Raw genomic sequence first — 24850 nt, 5'->3', positions numbered from 1 at the left:
AGTAAAGGTAATGAAATAGCACGCGACAAGGACGAGATTATCTCTGAAGCTATCAAGTTTTACAGCACAATTAAGACATTTTCCACAGTTTTAACAGTTTTAACAGCATAAAGCAACAATAAAGCAACTTTGATGGCATAACGTATCCCTATAATATCGACTGTTTTGAAAATGGAAGTTAACTTTTAACCATTTACAAAGGAAGAAAAGTGAAAATTTTCCACAAAAGAAATTTTTATTGAAAATGCAAATCTTGTGGTTTATAAAGCATTAAAAGTTAATATAAACATAACTATATTACTTTTCTAATTCCTCTTATGGTTGTTAAATTGGGTTTTGATAAAACAAAATTGTATATCAGTGAAACTGCACGGTTGATGTTGAGAGAGGGATATGTCAATTTCTGTATTCTATTTCTCAATGATGGAAAATTTCTGAACAATGATGAAAATCTTTTCAAAATCTCAATTTTAGGAGCTGAACTGATTTGTAACATTATTTTTTTTTTTTTTACATTTTTTAATTTAATGATTTTATTATAGATGGTAAGAGGAATCTTCAAAGGGAAGTTCAATATAATATTTTTATTGAATTTTTAGCATGACTTATTATTTTTCTAGGAGGCATTGAAAAAGTAAAATATCAAAATTATCGAAATCCAAGGGAAATTCAAAACGGAAAGTCCCTTATCAAAAGGCAAAATCAAAAGCTCAAACACATCAAACGAATGAAAAACAACTGTCAGATTCCTGACTTGTTACAGGCATTTCCTTATGTAGAAAATGGTGGATTAAACCTGGTTTTATAGCTAGCTAAACCTCTCACTTGTACGACAGTCGCATAGAATTCCATTATATTGACAACAATGTGTGATCAAAGAAAACAGTTTGTACATAAATCAGGCCGTTAGTTTTCTCGTTTGAATTGTTTTATATTTGTCATTTTGGGGCCTTTTGTAGCTGACTATGCGGTATGGGTTTCGCTCATTGTTGAAGGCCGTACGGCGACCTATAGTTGTTAATCTCTATGTCATTTGGTTTCTTGTGGAGAGTTGTCTTATTGGCATTCATATCACATCTTCTTATTTTTATAGACAAAATAGTTAAAAATGTCAAAATTTGGTGTACAGCAGTCAACATTGTGTAATAATCTTAATCACTATAAAAACTATGTCAACAAAGAAATTGCACTTATTCAATATAACAAAAAGTAAACACTTTGATTTCAATGGGTGTTTATTTTTCATTAAAAAAAAATACATCTATATTCAAACGAAAATGTAGAAATACCTAATACTTTTAAAAAGTGGGAAATGACAAATACATTTTTTTAAACATATGCTCTGGTTAGAGGTATGCAATTGTTGTTATTGTTTTAAGTAAATAACTATTAATTGTAACTTAAATTACTTAAATTAAACAAAATTATTGACAAATATTATTCATCTTTTTATACAGATTGTTTTAGGTCTTTTCTTTGAAAAAAAAAACAAATCTTAGTGCATGTCATCCTTAACCATTCATCTATAACACATAATTTACAGAAAAATGTTGTGTGGTGTAGTAATAATCGGTAAACAACTAAATATATCAATCATTTGTATATATTTACCATCCAACATACTATTAAGATCAATTGTGTATAAAGTTGAATATTGAGTTGTGTAATATATAAAGCGTCTGTTCAATTATGTAATTAAGGCGACCGTAGCCGATGTTCAAATTTCGTAAATTGATTAGGAATAGAAAAATCAAGGTAACAAACAGATAATAGGGGAATGGAGAGCGAGGTCGAGACCGTCGACAGGGTAAGCGTCTCCTGCTATGCATGTACCCATACGAATTCACATCCAGTAAAAATGTACACAGTCGAGAAGAGGACACAATCGGTAAAACTACTGATCAGACAACTTTACTGGTATCTGATGATAAAAGACCGCGAAATTATGTCGCTAATGAGTGGTGATGGTGACCGTAAAACTTAAGAAGTTTCGATCTCAGTCGTTCTTTCCCTCCTGGAAATTTTAAAACTGTTTGGGCAGTTTTTAAGTAAGGAACACATCCTTTTTAATGATGTCCGTATAGTGTGAACAAGAGCAGTATTTGGAAGTATATGTCAGTGTGTATTGATTCCTGGTTGATGAGGTCGAGGCCTTAGGAAAAAACTGAAACAATAGTATTTGAAAAAAAGTGTATGAATCCAAATTGATGTCAATAAGCTGACTACTAAGTTTTGTGCAATTTAAAAGATGTATATGTCCATATGCCAGGGCTCCTCTGTACTTGACCTCATTGATAATGTCAAGTTTTATGATACTTGTAGTAAAACCTTTATCTTAAAGACTTTCAAAACAAAATCAATCATGATCATAAAGCAGGCAACCTCCGGTCTGTTTTTTTGTTTGAAGTTTTTCTGCTTTGTATCGATCTGATGAGTTAAGCATTTTTCATCTGATTTTTATAGTTTGTTCTTATGTTGTGCTGTTAAACAACTGTCCCAGGTTAGGGGGAGGGATGAGCGCTCACAAACATGTTTAAACCCGACACATTCTTTATGTGCCTGTCTAAAGTCAGGAGACTGTAGTTGCGTGGGTGTCGTTGGTTCATGTCTGTCATATTTGTTTTTCGTAAATTGTTTTGTTATAAATTAGGCCGTTAGTTTTCTCAATTAAATTGTTTCATATTTTTCATATCGGGACCGTTTATAGCCGACTATACGGTATGGGTTTTTCTCATTGTTGAAGGCCGTACGGTTGCCTATGATTGCTTACATCCACTTCATTTGAACTCTGGTGGATAGTTGTCTCATTGGCAATCATACCACATTTTGTTATTTTTATATAAGACATTTCACCATGTGCACTTTTGTTTATCAGATTTCTTTTGTTATATTAATAATACAAAAATTTGTACAATCTGATGAAAAAGCATCTTGAATGACCCGACAACATTTTTTAAATTAATTTTCGATGGAGGATGATAACTTTCGTTCTATATTTCCGATAATTTATAACTTCTGTGTCATGATCGATGTTGTGGCACGCAACAGGTATCAACTTGGTTGTTTCATTGTCTCCTGTTAAAGATTAATTGTCTATACAGACATCTGATGTAACTGGTGTTTAATAAAAAATAAATGTTTTTTTTTATTTATACATATTCAAAATAATAGATAACTATATATGTAATCAAAATTGACAGGAATAGCATTGAACGGTAGAGTCATTACATTAACTAGATATTTTAATAAAAATCACGTCTTTTCCTGCTTTCTATTTTATTTACTGAAACTGCCTTTAATGGTCATCAGGTTTATCAATACGAGGGATCAGTCTTAATAGTATGGTAACAGAAAGCTGTAATGATGCAGGTACACTAATAGGGGTGGACTGAAAAAAACCATGTCGTTATTCAAAAGTAGCAATAGGGCAAATATAGTGTATTATTAAAAGTAGTTCTCACATGAACATTTTGATATTCAAATACTTTGTGTACCACATTGAAATTCAAGTCTTTCTGTGTATACCTATAGCAATACATATGTACAGTGTGCAACGCACCAATTTCACATTCAGCGACTTTACAAAACAGACCTCAATTTATCACCCGTTGATTGACCTAAGGATCGATCGGATGTTCATAGAGCAATCACTTTTATTCTGTATTCTAACTAAAGAATTACCCATTGAGAACAAACAAGAGTGCACACACTGAAATGTCTCGCCTGCTTTACTTATCATAGTGCAATTTATTTTGAAATAAAATTGGAATGGAAATGGGGAATGTGTCAAAGAGACAACAGCCCGACCAAAGAGCAGAAAACAGCCCAAGGCCACTAATGGAAAGCCTGTAATTTGAAGGTTTTACTATTAGGTCACAAACACATAAAATTATAAATGATCCATGGACATGAGGTCAGGGTAAGATGAACCATGACAAAAAGACAAGACATGTACACCTTACAATCATGCATTTCATACACCAAATATGGTGGTTCAATTGCTTATAAACTTTCGTTAATTTTACGGACGCCATCACGAGGTGTTTGGCCGTTATGGAATATCTGTTTTACAGATATGTTCCAATGGTCGTAAATACAATTCCGTCCACTTTCCCCGAATGTGACCTACCGAATGAAACTTATCACCGGGTTTGTACTAATATGAGCAACATGACGTGTGCCACATGTGGAGCCAGATCTGCTTACCCTTCCGGAGCACCTTAGATCACCACCAGTTTTTGGTGGGGTTCGTATTGCTCAGTCCTTAGTTTTCTATGTTGTGTTTTGTGTACTGTTGTTTGTCTGTTGGGTTTTCCTTTTTTTATCCATGCCGTTGTCAGCTTATTTTCGACTTATGAGTTTTAATGTCCCTTTGGTATCTTTCGCCTCTCTTTTATAGTACCCGAGAAACAGACGAAACCACAAACACTTAATATCGACCAATGAAAATGAGGTCAAAGTCATATTATCTCTTCCCAACAGACATGTACACCTTACAATCATTCCAAACATCAGATATAGTGGTACTATTGCTTACAGTACCTGAGAAACAGTCCAAAACCAATGAAACATAAAAATGTGGTCAAAATCAGTAGATACCTGCCACTCTGACGAGTACACCTTACAATCATCCACAAAACAAACTCTCGTTGAACTATTGCTTATAGTATCCGAGATACAAAAACCAAACTTTGATCCTTGGTCCATTAAATGAGTCCAAGGTCAGGTGAACCTAGTCTGATGGACATGTAGACTTTCACATGACAAACTAGAGGCTTTCGAGAGCCTGTATCGTTCACCTTGTAAAACAGTGCTACCGGTATTTTGATATTTGGTTATCTCCAAACAACTCCAAATAGTGTTGTCTGATTGATCTGAAAATTTCATGGTAGATAAATCTTATCATGCTTATCAAGTTTTACCCTATGTCAGTTTACTGTTTTTGAAATAAAAGCCAACAACTGCATTTTAAACCTATGTTCTATTGTAGCCATGGCCGTCATGTTTCTTGATGGACAAGAATAAAAAACACAAACTTTATACCAGATACCCTAAGTATCAATCAGTCCAAGTTTGTTTGAAATTGGTCCAGTGGTTTCACAGATCTTTGAAAAGGTTTACATCATACGACAGACGCAAAGGCATGCCAAAAGCTCACATGGCCGTTTAGGCCAGGTGAGCGAAACAACTATACATTTTTGAGCAGTCAGTGAACTATGAAAATAAGGTGAAAGACAATGGATTTATGACAAACGGTAACTTGGTAACTTAAGGTATCTGCATATTAAACGATATGAAGCATACAGGTCTTCTATCATCTGATATTTAAAGCTTAGACAAATATTTTATGCAGTCGCCGCCTCTGGATTGTTTCGCATTCTGAGACGTTTGTCACAGACGAGACAAAAACAACAAATTTGTGTATTAAAAATGCATAACTGGAATAGGAAGAGCTATATTAATATTTAAGTCATTCATGAAGAATAACAACGAATTTAAAAACATTGATGGAAATAATTCAAAAGCTTTATACTGTCAAACCTGTCTTAGAAGGTTAGAAGGGAATTCCTTTAATAACAACTAGGGTAACTTACTTTTAAGTCAGACACCTTTCACTTTGTGTCACTTCTTGCACTTTAATTTGAGCACAAGACTACCTTGACAAGTTCAAATTTCTCAGATACTACAATCAGATGTGATACATGTCCAAGATATCATCAGAACTGCTCTAAACTAATGATAAAATGCATTATAGTTGCTGCTTTGAATTAGACTGTCAGATGGAAACTTTTGTCCTCTAGTTAAACACTACAAATAACATATCTAAATTGGCCATTGAGCCAGTCAGAATCTATGTCTTGATTATTTATCTTATATAGATACTGTCTGGATATAAACAGTTCGTAATTATTTGTCGTGTTCTCGTTGTTACTTAGCCCACAGGAAATGTTGCTATCTGGTATTTTATTCTGAATGCTGAATTAAGTAGTAAGATGACCATGTACTTTGCTCTGTTTTTCTTGATATACTATTGAAGAGTTTTGATCAAGGCAATGCAATTGGTGTTTTTCTATAAAAGAGGGACGAAAGATACCAGAGGGACAGTCAAACTCATAGATCCAAAACAAACTGACAACACCATGGCCAAAAACAAAAAGACAAACAGACAAATAATAGTACAGATGACACAACATAGAAAACTAAAGACTAAGCAACACGAACCCCGCCAAAAACTGGGGGTGATCTCAGGTGCTCCAGAAGGGTAAGCAGATCATGCTCCACATGTGGCACCCGTCGTGTTGCTTATGTTATTACAAATCCGGTAAATAGTCTAATTCGGTAGGTCACATTCGTGAAAAGGGAAGGGTATATAAAGTGTTGAAAGAGTTAATAAGAAAATAAGGCTTTTTAAAAATGTCTAACTCAAAGGCATCAAAGCTGCAGATACTACATCGAAAAATAACAAGCATTCTGTGAGTATTGCATGGCAATACATAGTTCCCTACCGGTTACAAATTCATTGTAATGGAACGAAATTCTAACTTGATCTATAACTTGTCATGGTGTAAACTACACAAAAATATCAAGTCAAAATCTTCAATCATGATGAATAAAACTGTTGAAAACTGATTATTTAAGTGAATTCTCTATGTCCAAAGACCATAACTCTGCACAAAATTATCAGACTGGAACAAAATTCCAACTTGATCTGTAACTTGTCATGATAAAACTATATACTAATTATCAAATCAATATTTTCAAGAATGACGAACAAACCTACCACTAAATTCTTCAAACAATTTACCAAAGAAAAGGAAAAAAATCCAAATGTCATTTTGTCTTTTAAAAGTCTTTTAAAAAATGAGTTATTTCCCTTTGAACAGAAATCTACTAATTAATAAGTATTTCATCAAAAACTTAATTCTAGGGAAAGGGCTTTAACTGAACAAAGAGAAAATCTAAAACTGTGAAAATTGAACTTGACCTGTAACTTGTCATGATAAATCAATACACCAAATATCAAATCAATATCTTCAAGCACGAAGAAAAAAAGTCTGGAAAACTGATTTGCCGGACTGACAGATGGACAGACAGACGGACAGACAGACAGACGGACGGAGTGCAAACCTAAAGTCCCCTTTGACTTCGTCGGTAGGGGACTAAAAAAAATTTTCAAATAGGAAATGAAAAAGAATGAATATTTAGTCTTGTTTTATATGTTCTAATCAACGAATTTTGATATTTTTATATATGTTGTTCCAATATCACATTATTGCGTATACATCTTGTTTTGAGGAAATATATTTAAAAATGTCCTATGTATGCGGCTACCCTTAGGTGGAATAACTGTTTCAAAGGTTCTTTATATGAAGAAAGTATTTCAAATAAACCTATATATAGGTAGAACCTTATAAACTACAGGAATATTGCTTCTATGTGTTATATGCACTAAAAAAATAAAACACTGATTCAGAAATAAAAGCTAACAAATTTAATTGTTCAAATGTACAACAAGTTTAATTTAAAGCACTTTAACAAATATAGCAATCAACAATATAAAACAACTGCATGAGATGACATAAATAACATGTACAAATGTATACAAAATGTACTGTGTGTACTCTTGTCAACTGAAAAAATACTGTTTTAACAATGTCAGCTGAAACAACACAGTGTTGACAATGTATACTGACAAAATACAGAGTTGACAATGTAAACTGACAAAATACAGAGTTGACAATGTAAACTGACAAAATACAGAGTTGACAATGTAAACTGACAAAATACAGAGTTGACATATGAACTGACAAATTAAATCATTGATCATATGATTATCTAATAAGACAACATTATCTTGAATACTTGCACTTTATGTGCATCATAACTTAATCTACATTTGTAAACAAATATTGCAATCTTTTTAAGAACAAGGTGGGTGTACAAAATAAATGTCAGTAACTGTGGCAAGATAAAATATGGAGGAAATGTTTAAACATACACAATTCCTTGTAATAATGATTAAAAATGAGATGAATATGATTAAACAATGATTTTTGTCTGTAATGAGCTATAATAAAAATGTACAATTCTTATGAAAGGTGTTACAAAATAATAAATAATAATAAATAGTTCAGCATATTTTAACAGAATGTTTGGAATTGTTTCAGCACTTTTGGAAAATACAACATAGGATTAATAACAATCTATGAATGATAAAAAAGGACAGGAATATGAATTAGAATTCAGTCGTATTCTTTTTAATAGAGACAATTTTAATTTTTGGTCCTTTAATTTAACACAGAAAGTATAAGTAAAAAATTCCATTTCATCCTTGAATAAACATTGCATGTCCATTGTATTATTACATCCAGACCATATCACAAGAATGGTAGGGTCAAAAATTTTCATGAAAATATATTTACAATAAAATGTGCAGGTCCTTCAAAGAACACATGTGTCTCCATATAATATTAGTAGAAATGGTCTTCAATGTCGCCACGAAAACCACAAAAATCATTCAAATCAAAAATTAAAATAGCTGGTACACAACATTATGTTATGTCCTGTAGAAAATTCTTGCAAGTTTGGTAGAATTCTGTCAAGCCATTTTCAAGTTGTTGATGATTGAAATAAAGTGTGAAACAAGACAATGAAACATGACAACAGAAGTGATCCCTATATAGGGTAACAGCTTGGCTGTCAGGCAAAACTATAAATTAATAACTGGTGACTTTTCTTTGGCTTTATATTGTATTACAACTCATCGTTCTGCTTCCCCTTTGGAGATGCAGCATCTTTTCACAAAAAAATTACATCATTTATATTAAATGTAAGTTATATCATACCAAGTCTTTTTTCATCTCATATTTTTTCTGAAAAGAGCTACAAGACCAATTATCTGGTATATCTAGAAAATGTCATCCAGATAATTTTACAGATCACCTATAACAATATCACTAATTAATAAAGCATTGTTGTTCTAAGGCAATACTTGATATCTGATAAAAATGTCATACAAATAAATATTAAATACCTGCACAAATCTGTAAAATGACAAAACATTTATTTTCTTGGTCATTATAAAATCTTTTGTGAAAAATGTCAAATTGCACTTCTACTCAACAAGATATGTAATCTCATTCTGAATATTTTCTTCTTCCATAATAACAGAAAACAAGTCTCTACATTATATCATTGAAATCGAAACTGTCTAATATATTTGATTGACCTTGACCCATGACCTGTCCTTGCTGAGACATCTGCATTGTATTAGGCATCATCTGTTGTCCCCCTCCCATCACATTCTGTTGTCCCTGAGGATTGGGTCCTCGAAGCTGTTGCTGCATCATCATCTGTGGCTGTCGAATCTGTTGGCCTTGTTGCTGTAATAATCAAATATCAAATTGAAAATCTTAATAACTCTAATCATCTCCTAGCAAGGGTATAATTATAACTTAAACATCCACACATAAAGCAGCTGTAACTTGCGTGTTGAATAAGAAGTAGATGTAGCCGATAACTGGCTTGTTGATTGGTTCTTGTTGTTACTTACCTGAAGAATTTTTGACTAAGGAATAGTTGGTGTAGTTGATGATAACTGACTTGTTGATAGGCTCTTGTTGTTACTTACTTGTATACCTTTTGACTAAGAAATAGTTGCTGTAGCTGATGATTACTAATATTTTTATTAACTCTAGTTGTCATTACTTATCTTTTGACTAAGCAGCAGTTGTTGTAGTTGATTACTGAGCTATTGATTGGTTAATGTTGCTACTTAACTTTTGACTAAGCAGCAGTTGTTGTAGTTGATTACTGAGCTGTTGATTGGTTAATGTTGCTACTTACCTTTTGACTAAGCAGCAGTTGTTGTAGTTGATTACTGAGCTGTTGATTGGTTAATGTTGCTACTTACCTTTTGACTAAGCAGCAGTTGTTGTAGTTGATTACTGAGCTATTGATTGGTTAATGTTGCTACTTACCTTTTGACTAAGCAGCAGTTGATGTAGTTGATTACTAAGCTGTTGATTAGTTAATACTGTTACTTACTTGTTGACTAGGCAGCAGTTGTTGTAGTTAATTACTGAACTGTTGATTGGTTAATGTTGTTACTTATAAGTTCCCTAAGCAGCAGTTGTTGTAGTGTATTACTGACTTGTTGATTGGCTTATGTTGTTTTTACTTATCAGTTTCAGTTGACTTAGCAGTAGTTGATGTAGTTGAGTATTAATGACTTGTTGATTGGCTGAGGTTGTTGTAACTTATCTGTTGATTAAGCAGTAGTGTTGTAATTGATAATCATCAATTTGATGATAATCTCTTGTTGTTATTTATCCCAAATACCTGTTGACTAAGCACACGTTGATGTAAGTGATGATTACTGACATTGATTGACACATGCTGTTGTTACTTGCCTCAATACCATTTGCCTTAGGATTACTTGTTTCATTTGATGATTACTGAACTGTTGATTGGTTCTTGATCTTACTTACCTGTTGACAAAGCAGTAGTTGTTTTAGTTGTTGATTACTGACTTGTGGAGGTGTTAAAATTTATGTTTTACTTGTTTTCTAAACAATTGTTGTGTAGTTAATAACAACAATATTGTTTTTATTGATTGCCTTATGTTGTTGGTATTTACCTGTTGACTAAGCAAAAGTTGTTGAAGTTGATGATTACTGACTTGTTGTTGATTTGCTTGTTGCTGTTGTTGCTGCTGCTGCTGAAGCTGTAATCTTTGTTGATGAAGTCTTTGTTGTGCTGGAAAACAAGGAAGACAGTTTGATGAACTCATAAATGTTTAACAAAATTATGGAAATTTATGATATGTTTTTATACAAAATTGAAGATATAGTTTTAAACCTTTTTTTTTTTTAAACTATTCAATGTTCAAAAACAAGAGAAAAATATGAAACATTCCAGACATTTATATAAAACTAATCTTTTTAACTCTTAAATTAAAATCTGAATTTTGTTTCGAAATCATTTTGATACATTGATATCCTTGATATACATCAAATACTTCTATTTTGGAAAACAGCTATTGTACTTGAATATACTAAAAGATATTGTGGGATTACTTCAAAGAAATGTTATTTTTCATCATCTTAATTTATAAACTTATCTTATTAAAGTACTTTTACTATGTGTGTCAAAACAAGATTTTGCACTAGTACTAGTAGTTGTCGAGCTAAGCATACCCCATTTTAATTCAAACTATCAGAAACAGGAAGATGACTGGCAAAATTGAAAAGCACTCACAAGTTTCAACTCAACACTTTCAAGCTGTTGACCAAATAAAAATTCATTGCTTTAAGTAGTTCTGGAGAAAAGTGTGACTGACATAATTGTTTTCATTTAACATATTAATCATCCAAAGTATCGGCAAACAGAAATTTTGTGTTTGACGGATCTGAAAAAGCGCTGATGTTACAACTCATCACTATCAGGCTACTGACCAAATATGAAGTTACAATCTATTAATTCCTTGGAATACTGTGATGAAAATATTTGCTTTCATTCAATACATTGAATATTCAAAGTATCAGCAAACAGGATGTAAGTGGCTTATATAACTGAAAACCACTCACAATTATAACTTATCACTGTCAAGTTGTGGACCAAATATGAAGTCATTCTGTTCATTTATTTCCTAAGAAAAGTGCAACGAAAAATAATTGGAGAAGGTAATTGCAATATGGGGATATAATGAAAACCACCAAACATATAATCCAAATAACTATAGAACAAGACATGTATTATTCATATAAATGTTTATAGATTTAAAAAAAATCTTTTGTTGAAAATTGAAAATAACTTGAATATTATAGTGAGCTTTAAAGATAAGGTATTAAAATAATTACTTTTGATATAAAAGTTTTTCAATTCCATAATCTTTTTTAAATGTATGACTTGATATTTTTTTTAATTTTTCAAAGAAATGCAAAAATTCTACAGACTCAACATAAGAGTGCTATAGTTTACAACACGTTTGCAGATGACCTAAAGCTGATTCAAATACAACACATATATATATATATATGCAAGTCTAAGTAATTCTGTAATGATCTAAGTACAGACAGAAACCACATATGATTCATGCCTGTGAGACAGAGAGCAAACAAAGATATATTAAATTCATTACTGACTGCTTACTGTAAAATTCATGGATCTTTATCTTTAATTTTCAAACATTGTTAGTAAATACTTCTGCTTATAAAATTCAATTCATGGTCTAAATAGAGTATGTGACAATTTGTTTTTTTAGATTTGAACCAAAATCAAATATTTTTGTAATGGCAGAAAAGTGGTGATTTTAAAATTTCTTGAGATGCTTCCCAACATTGTGAAATAATTTCAAAATTGAGGGTTTAGTTTAAAAATTAATTAAGAAATAAGCCTCCCTGAAATTACTATCTCCATTATATCTAACAATAAAGTAATAGAATAACAGATTATCATATATTTAAGTTGTTATAAAATAAACAAGTCACCAGTAAAAATTAAAATTTATTCAAATCTTCACTGTTAATTCTTGGATAAAAGACAGATAGTTTTGCTTGTCACACCATATCATTGAAAAGCATTTGCTTTTAATCAAACTTGATTTTTGATACTTGTAACTTCAAAGATTTTAAGGTTTAAGGGCCTCCTAAACATGCTAAACATCTTAGCTTCAAGCAAGGTTGTGTATATATTTTAGAGATAAAAGTTTTGGGTTTGAAGATTTAAGGGCATCAATTGATGACTTCACGGCAGCAAATTCGGTTAATTGACGATATTTCCACAGATACTTGCTACAATCAAATAAAAAATTGATGCCTGCAATTCTTCAAATACAATACTTCAAAACCATTTACATAACATCTGAGCTGATGCAAACAATTTCAAACCATCACTCATTTAATTGATCCACTGACATTTGAGGTGTTATCCAATGAAAATGAATGTTACAAACAGTATTGCATTAGATTAAATTCAATCATAATGTTATTTGTTTGTCTACATTTTTTTTAGTTACAGACCATAACTTATGTTCAAATACAACCAACTGGGTCCTTATATTGCAAAGTAAAACATACTGGAATAATTATAATTATAGTTATATACATTCTGAAACCATTTTATACAGACTTTTGATAACATGTTCCAATAGCTTATGCAGAGGATACAATAAACTGATGTCCAAAAATAGCTACCACCTATTGACTTCATGTTTTGTAAATAAAAATCAATGATAATTGTTTGTTCCCTGTGTGTATTAAAAATATGTTATATACTGTATATAACAGTGACAGAAAGAAAACAGTAGGAGATTTAATATTTGTTTATGTACCAGAATATAGTTCCTTTCTTTTCAAATTATGCCTTCTTTTATGGTTTAAAAATCCTGATATTCCTTACAGCATGATAAGATCACATTTACAAATTTATTGATATCACATATTCAAAAGGATTGGAATTGAAAGAAGTTCTGTCTCTCGTAGAAAAAAGTGCAGCAGACATAGTTAAGTTGAAAAAAAATTTCTACAAGATCTTCCATTTTGAACAAATAAATAGACCCATTTCTTCCACAAAATTTATTCTATTTACCAAAGACCAAAGGACTAATAGAACTGAATCCCAATTGTTCTCACTTTGAGGTTCTAATGGTTTTATTCACGAATTGATTTTAATATGAAAATTATAAAAGGAAAACAATTTATCTTTGTGTAACAGGACAACAGTTTATTGAAGATAGTTTATCATTTGTTTAATTCACATTAGCATACACAGTAAAGAACCTGGTTTATCCTTTGTTTAATTCACATTAGCATACACAGTAAAGAACCTGATTTATCATTTGTTTAATTCACATTAGCATACACAGTAAAGAACCTGGTTTATCATTTGTTTAATTCACATTAGCATGCACAGTAAAGAACCTGGTTTATCCTTTGTTTAATTCACATTAGCATACACAGTAAAGAACCTGATTTATCATTTGTTTAATTCACATTAGCATACACAGTAAAGAACCTGGTTTATCATTTGTTTAATTCACATTAGCATATACAGTAAAGAACCTGGTTTATCCTTTGTTTAATTCACATTAGCATACACAGTAAAGAACCTGGCTTATCATTTGTTTAATTCACATTAGCATACATAGAAAAGAAAAGAACCTGGTTTATCATTTGTTTAATTAACATAAGCATACACAGTATAGAACCTGGCTTATCATTTGTTAAATTCACATTAGCATACATAGAAAAGAACCTGGTTTATCATTTGTTTAATTCACATTAGCATATAAGTAAAGAACCTGGTTTATCGTTCGTTTAATTCACATTAGCATACATAGAAAAGAACCCAACTAACTATAATAATTAACCAATGTCCCCTATATTTAGAATTAACAGAAGAAAGAAAGTAATTATACGATACAATTTCCTCATCCAAAAGCCATATCTTCAATTTGATTGTATTTTTTAAATGACCTGAAATAAAATGTCATGCACCATCCATTTAGCATAGTATGGGATGCTTGCCATGCATCATGGGATTGCCATCACCATAGCGACAATGTACCTACCACTATACATATTTGGCGGTGGACCAAAATATATCTCATCTAAAAGGATACAGCAGGAAATAAGAGAAAATGTTAAAGAAGATGGATTCTAAAAATAGTTGTTATGTAACGTAAATACTACTGTTTTATAAATGAAAATAAAACACTGAATATCTCTATGGGTTGAAGAAAAGAGAAAGGTGTCTAACATTTGAAATCAAAAGCTCATAAAAAAATTAAATAATAGGGGAAAAAAAGACATTTGCCCATTGACCCTCTATCAAATCATTAATTTCTAATAGTATCTCTATTTATACAGCACTCTACAAACCAATAATGAAAAAAATATTTCAAATAATTTGGTTTGTAACAAAAGATATTTAATTTTGAAGGAATACTGTGTCATTGTGATCAAATAACTGATATATTTCAATAGAAAATCACTTAGTTCCATAGCTTGGACTGACAGCAATATACAATTAAAAGTGTTTTAACAACTTCAAATATGTGTAAATTGAAGACAATAGGGAGTGTGTATTGCTTATCAGACCTATGTATTATAGATTGTTAATGTACAGTGGGAATCTATTTAGTATCAACAGGTTTATTGCTGCCAAATACTCCTCCAGATCAGCAATGAGTGACTCTGAGTGAGAAATATTTGCAAAGGGAATACTCTAACCGTATTGCTTGACGACCAGTTACAATCAGACATGAACAGTTTGTTGTTTACGCAATTCTTCCGTTATTGAATAAAATGGCAGGTGATAGTAACTGGTAACTGATGGTAACTGGTCCTCGACCAATACTCCTGTATAGTTTAAATGGTTATGGTTTTGTAGTTTCAGATAAGAAGATTTGATAAGAATTCAGGTTTTTTTCCCAATCAAAATGAAAGAGGATTTATTAAAAATGAAGGCCCATCCATACCTTACTCCTAATATTAAAGTTTGAGTTCGAGGGGCAAGGTATTGTCAGAAATAAAATGTGATTCTCCTAAAGGTCAATGCTAAAGTATGTACCATGATTGCTGCCATGAATTCCACATAATAAGCATGACATGAAGAGTCTATAGAGTATAGAGGCCATGCATAAAATTAACTTTGAAAAGATTTAGTTTTTCAAGTTCAGAAAAGAATTTTCAAAATTTTCAAAACTCATTCGAGCAAAATGAGGATTGTATGTATATGACCTTCCACACATTGTTTCTGCTAAGTAGAACATAATTTTACCCACAAAAATGGACTGTTTAAATGTTTATACAATGGGTACCAAATAATGGTATTTGATAACATGGCCTTTTAGACAAGCTGGGCTAATAAACATTTTGACATAAAATATAAATAGAAAATTGTCAAAGCTCATTCCAAAATTTATTCTAACACATCTTAAAAAACAGAAGTTAAAATGAAGCATAAACAATAAAATATTAATTTCAATATAATAAAACACACTGCACATTGATTTTTTAGCAGACAACAACTTACCTAGCAACTGTTGTTGTTTCTGTTGTTCTTGTAACTTTGCTTGCTGGAGCTTTTGCTGCTATAAAAAAAAACCCAGACACTTCCAAATTTAAACAATACAATAATTTTTATTTTCACACAATGCGTATATGAATTCGTCTATACTTACCGAAAGAAAACATTACCAAAGAAGTGAATTGCCATTTAGTATATACTGCATCAATAAAGTTTTTAGAAAGACAAACCAAATTTCTTCTATTTTTGTTTTGTTATTCTGACGGACTCATATCTGTTATCTTTGGTAAAGAAATATAAACATAGGCATTGAACTATAATAATTAGTGAATGTCTAAATTAGAAAAATTTACATGATGTGAGTAGATATGATTCCGGTAACAAAATTTGACACAAAAAAGTTCTCTGCTTAAGGTGGTACCAAACACCTTGACTAAAATTAATTTGGCTCGTTCAATTTTCATAAAATTTTGACAAATATTTACTTTGACCCTTTGACAAAAATATAAAAATTTCAAAAACTTGAACCACACACTTTATCGCAAAAATTTCATTGGCTATATAGCAGTTTGACAAACACTAATTTTGATCATTGAGAAGCTTAATATTTCCTTAACAATAGAACGTGATTAAAGCGTTCTGCTGATTTTTACAGAGTTATCTCCCTGTAGTGTTATGTACCACCTTAACTTACAGCATAACAATAATTAATTTTAATACTGCAATTGAACTACTAAAGGCTATATCTATATTCAATAATTACCATTGCCTGTTGTTGAAGTTGTTGCATGTTCCCAGCCTGTGGAATCTGTAATAATAAATTACGTTATCTATATATTCTCACATTACTGTAAACTCAGAAATTATTGCATTCATTTATTATTGTGATTTTTGAAGAATGGACTGAAATGTAAGATTAATTGTTGCGACATCAGGAAAATCTGCATACAGATATCAGAATGTGAGTTGTTATTATTGTGATAGTCACACAGTCACATTATTACCATTAATGAAAACATCGCAATAATTTCTGAATTTACAGTATATACTTTATCCTCAGAACAACAATCAATTAAAGATTATGTAATATTTATCATTAACTGCACATAGATTCAAAGTTTAATTCAGCAAATAAGGGCATTTTAAAGTGTGATAGTTTCAGCACCAATCTTGACCTCAAATTTGAAGAATCCAGAAAAAATGCTACTATGTAAATTATGTTAAAAGAGTCTGTTTTGAAGCCTTCTCGGGTGTAACTGTCTTTAGAATTTGGTATTAAAATATATTTTCTGATGTTTTGTTCCAGGTCATTTACATCTTTTCTAGTCTGAGGTGATTTAGAGCCATTTGGTTCAAGTTCAAAGTCAATCATTGAAGACATATTTAGTAAATATTATATTACAATACAGTGTGATATGTATTAACTTAAGCCTTGAGGACTGCAGAATTGTTCCAGTTAAGACAGGTTTTTGCTACAGACAGGCTCATAATATATCTATGTTTAAATAAAGGGGCTTTGGAATAAGTTTGGATTTAACAGGTTTCCAGTTTAGTCAGGTTTCACTATATTTGGTAAGCTGGCCTTGTTGAGTAATTTTCTCATAGATAGATGTCTATGGCAAGATTTGTATTCCTTTATATATATTTTTATAAAAATTGTTCATATAAAAACTGTGTGATGCTATTATTATTTTTTATCAAAAATTTAACAAATTAAAACAATGAAAGTACCATATTTGAAGTCTGTGTAACCATGCCAGTAGATGCCATTGTATTAGTTGCTCCAGGTTGCTGCATCTGAAATAAAAAAAGGCCAATTATTTTATCAATTGATAATTTTAAGTATCTAGGCAACAATATATCATATACTCATTGATGAAGATCTAAAAAGTTCACTTTTTTTTATTGATTATTTTTTTTGTTTGGTTTTACAAGAGAATGTAGCCTCTCCAAAATATATTCTGGAAGCAGGACTTATAATTTGACAGGAGTTATTGCCCTTCCCATATATTTCTACTTATTTTCTCCTTAGAAAACCAATGGAGAGAAGGAGATATGTAATTTTTAATTATTACCATTAAGTTAGGAAACAACTATTTTAAATGTTACATTCCAATTTGATTGGAAATTTGAAAAAGAGACATCAAGAAGGTTAGAAATTTACATAAACTAAGATTTACATCAGAATTAACAGCATATCATTGATGCTTTCTAAAACAGGGGTTAAAATGTCTTAATTTACATTTCAAATTCTCTGGTATTAACTGTGCACATAGACTTTTGGTTGATCAAAATTATTGATCAACAAATATTTTACTAAAATAAAAAGTTCAAGATGCATGCCTAAAGAAAAGGCAGATCAAATTGAATTATCATTGGTCTGTCTGACCAAGTCAAGAACTGAACCAAACACAGCATGAAACTAACAAATACTCAGGAACAGGACAGTCAAGACTGTCTGGGCACCTACAGAGAAAAACAAAAATATGTGTCCATAGGACACCATGCCCAACTCACATTATCAGCTTTGCATGTTCAGTGAACTAAGAAATCTGAGTCAAAACCCTAATTTTTGTTTATTAAGTTCACTAATAAGTTGATGTGACCACAACTTCATGGTAAATTACTTTAGCCTTAAATTTAAATCTGATACATGATGCATAAACAGTAAAAATTAAAGGACAGAGAGAGAGACACACATATTTGAAACATAATTCCCCTTTCTATCCTAGGTGGAGCATTAAATGAAATGTAATCTTTGATAGACTCTTTTTGAAGTTTAAATTTATCACTTATAAGAAATGCCTGTTGCACATATTAATTATATAGTGTCAAAACAATTCAGCTTCAGTTCTCTAGCTTTAATTGACCATGCATATTGAAAGCGGGATAAGTGAAAGGAACAAAATTTCATTAATAACTGGATTGTTTCTTTAAATTTGTAAATTTTAAATCCCTTCCAACTTTTTTCATGGAAGAAAAAATTTGTGGGCACATATTTTCTTCTCGTTCACATATAATAACTTGGGGTGAAATAGTTTACCAAAATATTATACATATAAGTTTGAACAATAATTACCTGTGGGGAATTTGCCATGCCTTGTCCCATTTGTAAACCACCTTGAGGTTGTGCAAATTGCTGTGGGCTTCCTCCTGCCTGCTGCTGAGCCTGTGCTTGCTGCAAAACATATACATGTAGAATGTGGAAAAAGTGGTTAAATGTTTTAAGTGGAAACCTGTTTAAATCATTCCATCAGATCAATTTGCCTGTGAGAAAGGCTAGGCTGTTGCCTTTAAAAATATGGCTTTATAACCAAATAATTTCCACTTTAAAAATATGGCTTTATAACCAAATAATTTCCACTTTAAAAATATGGCTTTATAACTAAATAATTCCACTTTAAAAATATGGCTTTATAACCAAATAATTTCCAATGTCCAGAGTTCAGTCTTTATGAATTAAAAGTCTGCTATGCTTGTTGCATATAAACTTTTGTTGGAAAAAAAACTTTTTTATCAGGAATTTTTTTACAATTGTAGACTTATAAACATGATAAAATAACTCATATAATCTTATGTTTAATCTCTTGCAATTCTTTTTTACATCTTCTGATAACTTACACCAGTTATACTTTTCTAAACTTTAAGCATCTTTAAACAAATGTTGTTTTTTATATAAACTTATGATTTCAAACCCCAGAGGAATGTTACAAAACTTCTACACAAGTAAAATGCTATAAGTTATTAGAGTTTGAATTTTAAATAAAGCCTAGTTTTCTTACTGAATAAAATATAATTCTATCAGTATTTTTCATTTTATCTTAATTATTTTCTATGTAATAAAATATCAAGTTAAACCTACAAGTCAATCATTCAAACCTTCCCTGAACCCAAGCCCCTTTTCTAAGTCTATATTTACTTGATATTTGATAAAATAGTCATTCAAAACAACATCTTCAGACATGTATTACCTAGACTAAATGGAGATACAAAAAATGCAATATGCTATATTAAACTTTGGTTAAGAATCTCATCTAAAATAATTGTAAAGAGGTATCAGAATGCATTTCAGTCTATGTATGGTAATATCTGAATCAACTTACCTTCAGTTTATGAGTAAATATCACATTTCTTATACCATCAACAAATGCTTTCTGATCATTAGGGATCAGTCCTATAAAGGCCTTCCTCTTGTTACTAAACAGGAGGAGTAATACTCGTACATCACACTGGGTACCAGGAGGGAAATGAACACAACCAGCCTGAAATTTAGTTTGATTAAACATAAAATAATGTCCAAAATTTATTATACACACTGCAATCCCACAGCCAGTCTTACATCAAAATATATAGCCATCATTCTAATAGTCTAGAGTTTCCCACAGAAAACTTATACAACCAGGCTAACACATTTATAATATACAACCGACCTGAAGTTACGTATAACTGAAATTACACATCCAGTCTGAGAGTTGACATATTATTTCTATCGATCCCAAATGTTACATACAATGAAATAAAACACCCAGCTTTGAATTTAAACATATTGAAGTTATACAACCATCCTGATAATACACACTAACACATAAAGTAACCAGCCTTATATTAACACACCGTACAACAAACCTGTATCATTATATTTGAAACCTGATATGATCATGCACCGTAGTGTCATAAAAAACAAGGAAGGTCATTATGTATTTTCCTTAAATTTCTTCACTTCTTAAATGAAATAGGTGGTGTATAGTAGATTCAGTTTACTAAATATTATTAAATAAAATCAACTTTATTAACCATGAAATATATTTCCTTATGTTTTATAAGTTTATGTGTTTTGAACAGAACATCTAGTTCACTATCTCACTTTTTTGCAACCTTCAATGTTGTTTTAATGTCAACAAAACTGATAATAATAAAAATAAAATTGTAGCTATTATATATTTTTAGAATTATGCATGATATTATTTCTCCATATTCATACAATTAAGTTGTTTGTTACTTACAAAACCAGAACCCATTGTTCTGTGGAGATTCCTTAATGAGTCTACATTGTGGTTACCGAAGTGAAACGCCACTTGGCGAGAACTTTTAAACAATGGCTGTAACTGTGGAGAGCTAAGTAATGACTGTGGTATCAACTGCATAATCAGTTCCTTTGGCCAGTTTGTTGTAATGCTGAAATACAACCAGTAAAACTGTGAATACACAATTAGTCATGAAAAAACTTCATCCATAAGATGGATGTTATACAATTTCTTTAAATATTTATGACATCTCTCTTTTAGTTTGAAAGTTAGAAAATCAAAGAAATAAATGGAGAATGTGTCCCCATGGACACAGATGATGCCCCCGCTTGCATACAACATTATAAAGGGACATAACTCAAGAACAATAAAAGTGACGCTACCCAAATTTGTACTTGATCTTAGTTTTGTGGTAATAAGTATTGTGTATAGGTTTCATGTTTGGTTGGGGCAAACTTAAGTAACATAATGGAAACTAAAAATTTTGCAATTTTTCGATTTATAAAGGGGCATAACTCAATAATGGTTAAAGTGACACTACCCAAATTCAACTTGATCTGTGTTATATCAGTGGAAGGCAAAATTAAACATTGCATTGTATAAAGCATTGATTGTAGTTGATTCAACTATAATCATGGACAAAGGAAGATAACTCCAATTTTAGAAATTACTTGAACAATGACATCATTGATGTTTTTAGAAAAAAAATGAAAAATTTAGCAATTTTTCCATTTGTAAAGGGCATAACTCTAGAACAGTAAAAGTGACGCCACCAAAATTCAAACTCGATCTGTGTATTGTGGTAATAAGTATTGTGTTTAAGTTTCATAACATTTGGTTGAGGCAAACTTAAGTTAGAGAACGGAAACCAATTTTGGGACGTACAGACGAACGTACGTACGTACGGATAGAGGGACAAGGGTAAAACTTAATGCCCCCTCTGCTTCGGCAGGGGCATAAAAATCAGTTGTGAATCCCACTTTATGATTAGTAGTAATAAATACATGTATGCTTAGTTTTGACTCAATTTGGTACAATTCTTTATAATGAAAATATTAAAGAAAAGCTTTACCTGACAATCTGTGTGCAATAAATTAACCATAGATGGAAAAGGCCGATGCTAAATGGAAGGGCAGATTAAAGTATTGTAAATTGGGATATGTTGCCAACATATTTAAGTTTGTTTGGCACATGCATGTGATGAAAGTTAAAGTTAAACACACTAAAATAAAATTTAGATGAGATAGTTTTTAAAACTGATGTCAATAAAACTGATGTCAAATACATAAAATAAATATCAATCAGTCCCTGCCATTTTTACATAATTAGCTAATTATCTAAGAACCTAATAACTAATTTTATATGATTTTTTTATCTTTTTTTTTTTTGGGGGGGGGGGGGGGGGGGTTATTTTTAAGCTTAGATCATTGGGAGTTTCTGAAGATAATAACTGTCTCATATTACCTGTGGCCATTTATAAGGACAGTCAGATTTAAGATCTGCAGCTGATGATATATTAAGGCTATGGTGGACCAAATACTTGCATCTTTCGGTCTGTGGATCTATTGAGTGTTGAAACTGTAGCTGACGAGCCATTTTAGGCTTTGTTGGACAAAATACTTACATTTCTGGGTCTGCAGCCCCTATTGAGAGTTGACACTGTAGCTGATGAGCCATTTTAGGCTGTGTTGGACAAAATACTTACATTTCTGGGTCTGCAGCCCCTATTGAGAGTTGACACTGTAGCTGACGAGCCATTTTAGGCTGAGTTGGACCATTGGATTTAATCTTCTCCTGATATTCAAGCATGCCTAAGGTTAAAAAAAAATCTTGACTAGATAAATGCATATTACTGTGGATTCATTTTTATTCGTGGGAAACAAATTTCATGGATTTCATGCATGAACCACAAATTTAAATGTTCAACGAAAAAAAAAAATTTTCTACAGGCTTGTATAAAAGTTTGTCCTCCTTAAGTTTCTTTTCGTGTTGTGGGAACCATTTCTGCAGTAATTCTAACCAGAGTTCACAAGTACTCTAAAATCGTGGAATACTCATTACTGCAAATATATGTATTAATTTGTCCTATTTACCTGACCATATGATTTTCCTGTCTTTGTTCTGTCCTTGTATTGGAGGATTTGGTATAATGGGAAGGTTACCAGGGTCTAATCCAGGCTGGATTGGTTGTTGGGAACCAGACTGCTGGTTACCATGCTGTGATGATTGAATGGATGTTGACATGATGCCTTGTGATGATCCCATGTTCTGTTGCATGGTGACGGCAGGATTTATTGCTGGCATTCTGATAGCTGAAAAAATAGGAATAAATCTAGGATTAAAAAATTCATCAAAAGTTGTAAAAAACCTGTGGAAATGCAGATGTGCCTCTCGTCATAATTATCATGATTTAAAATGGTATGTTGAGTCTTTGAGATCAATGTCAAATTTTCAAATATTTTATCAGTTACCAAGAAAATGAACTGACCTCTTCCAATAAAGTAGTATGAATCACTGAACCATAAGAATATGGTTGAGTTCAAATTACCATTTGTAACTTAGTAAGACATATTTTATTTAAGCAGTTTGAGATACTTATTTTGCAAAAGTTCAAATGTATATGATACTATCTTGATTCAAACCCTTTCACAATGTATCTGATTGCAACAACTGCTCCCTATCAAGTGCATTTGAAATATATAATTATTGCAAAATTTTTTTTTCAATTACCTTGATTGGCTCTGTTAAAATCACCCTGAAATATATAAACATTACTCTTTGTATTAAAGAACAATATTTTCAAGGCTATTTGTTACATTTACAAATATTCTATACATCAGGTGGGTTATATAACACTTCCTCATTTTATGTGAAAATATTTTATGGGCTAAACCTTTACAGGTGTATGATTGTGGTTTTTGTTACAGTTTCAATATAAAATTATTTTTGGGGTTTGAGCTATTTCCCTTGGACACAAACTGGTTGATTTCCAGATCAGAGAACCTTACTAGATCACTGTAGATGTTTTATACAAGGCTTTGATGAATGAAGATTGTTCAGAAAACAATTTTTTTCTAAAATCTTGTGATCAATATAACTAGTCTTATTTGATTGATTTATAAAGGAATTTATGTACCTTGACCTCCAAAACTGTGGCAAAGGGAAATAACTCTTACTCTTATTACGTCAGTTGAAAACTATCTGGAACATGTGCTTCACATATCCCTGCTATTGGGACTTTTCAGTGTTGTTAATATTTGTTGCTTCATGAGAAAAATAACAAGATGTCTGAGCATATTTGTTTTAGCTCTTAAAATATTTATGTATGGACACCTATGTAAATGATATTTACAAAAGTAACTTGTATGAGTAATATTTAAAAAAGCCTTATTATCAACATAACATGTAATTTTGAAAGTTACTTGTTTAAGGAATGGCCCCTAATGATAAATACAAAGCTGTTTCAAATTGTTTTTCTTTCATTAAAATCACAACTGCAAATATATTCCTATTACTACACTGCAAAATATTTAAGCCTGTGAATGCTACTGCTATTATTATATAAGCTATTAAAATGAATGTGCATATGAGTAGGATTATAGAGTTATCTACATAAAAATATAATTAGAATTTATCATTGCAAAAATATTTTAAAAATTACAGTTGCATTAACAAACACTTCTTTTATCAACTAAGAACTGATCTATACTTTTTTGTATATTTTTTACTGAATATACAAAATGCACATCAGCCTCTTTTTCCATTTACATATTCTATGCATGCTACAAAGCATC

At 31.2% G+C, this 24850-nt stretch overlaps 1 protein-coding gene across 5 annotated transcripts in view; it reads right to left on the bottom strand.

Annotated features, from left to right (window-relative positions):
• Positions 1-7469: 7469 nt before the first annotated feature.
• Positions 7470-24850, bottom strand: part of LOC127706337 (mediator of RNA polymerase II transcription subunit 25-like) — a 45179-nt gene continuing 27798 nt past the window's right edge. For 4 of the 5 annotated variants that reach the window (XM_052210873.1, XM_052210876.1, XM_052210875.1 and 1 more), the window contains 12 exons: positions 23787-23811; positions 23150-23368; positions 22762-22867; positions 21036-21207; positions 20136-20294; positions 19112-19210; positions 17764-17829; positions 16796-16840; positions 16039-16096; positions 14573-14611; positions 10640-10758; positions 7470-9383 (listed from right to left, as the gene is read on the bottom strand). In XM_052210873.1, coding sequence (XP_052066833.1) covers positions 9183-9383; positions 10640-10758; positions 14573-14611; positions 16039-16096; positions 16796-16840; positions 17764-17829; positions 19112-19210; positions 20136-20294; positions 21036-21207; positions 22762-22867; positions 23150-23368; positions 23787-23811 — 1308 coding nt within the window. In that variant the 3' untranslated portion in view covers positions 7470-9182. The remainder of the gene's footprint in view (positions 9384-10639; positions 10759-14572; positions 14612-16038; positions 16097-16795; positions 16841-17763; positions 17830-19111; positions 19211-20135; positions 20295-21035; positions 21208-22761; positions 22868-23149; positions 23369-23786; positions 23812-24850) is intronic. The other variant, XM_052210874.1, reaches the window with a different exon arrangement.

The sequence above is a fragment of the Mytilus californianus genome, unplaced genomic scaffold, assembly GCF_021869535.1.
Source record: "Mytilus californianus isolate M0D057914Y unplaced genomic scaffold, xbMytCali1.0.p SCAF_6, whole genome shotgun sequence".
Lineage (NCBI taxonomy): Eukaryota > Metazoa > Mollusca > Bivalvia > Mytilida > Mytilidae > Mytilus > Mytilus californianus.
This window is presented reverse-complemented; position numbering and strand designations above follow the sequence as displayed.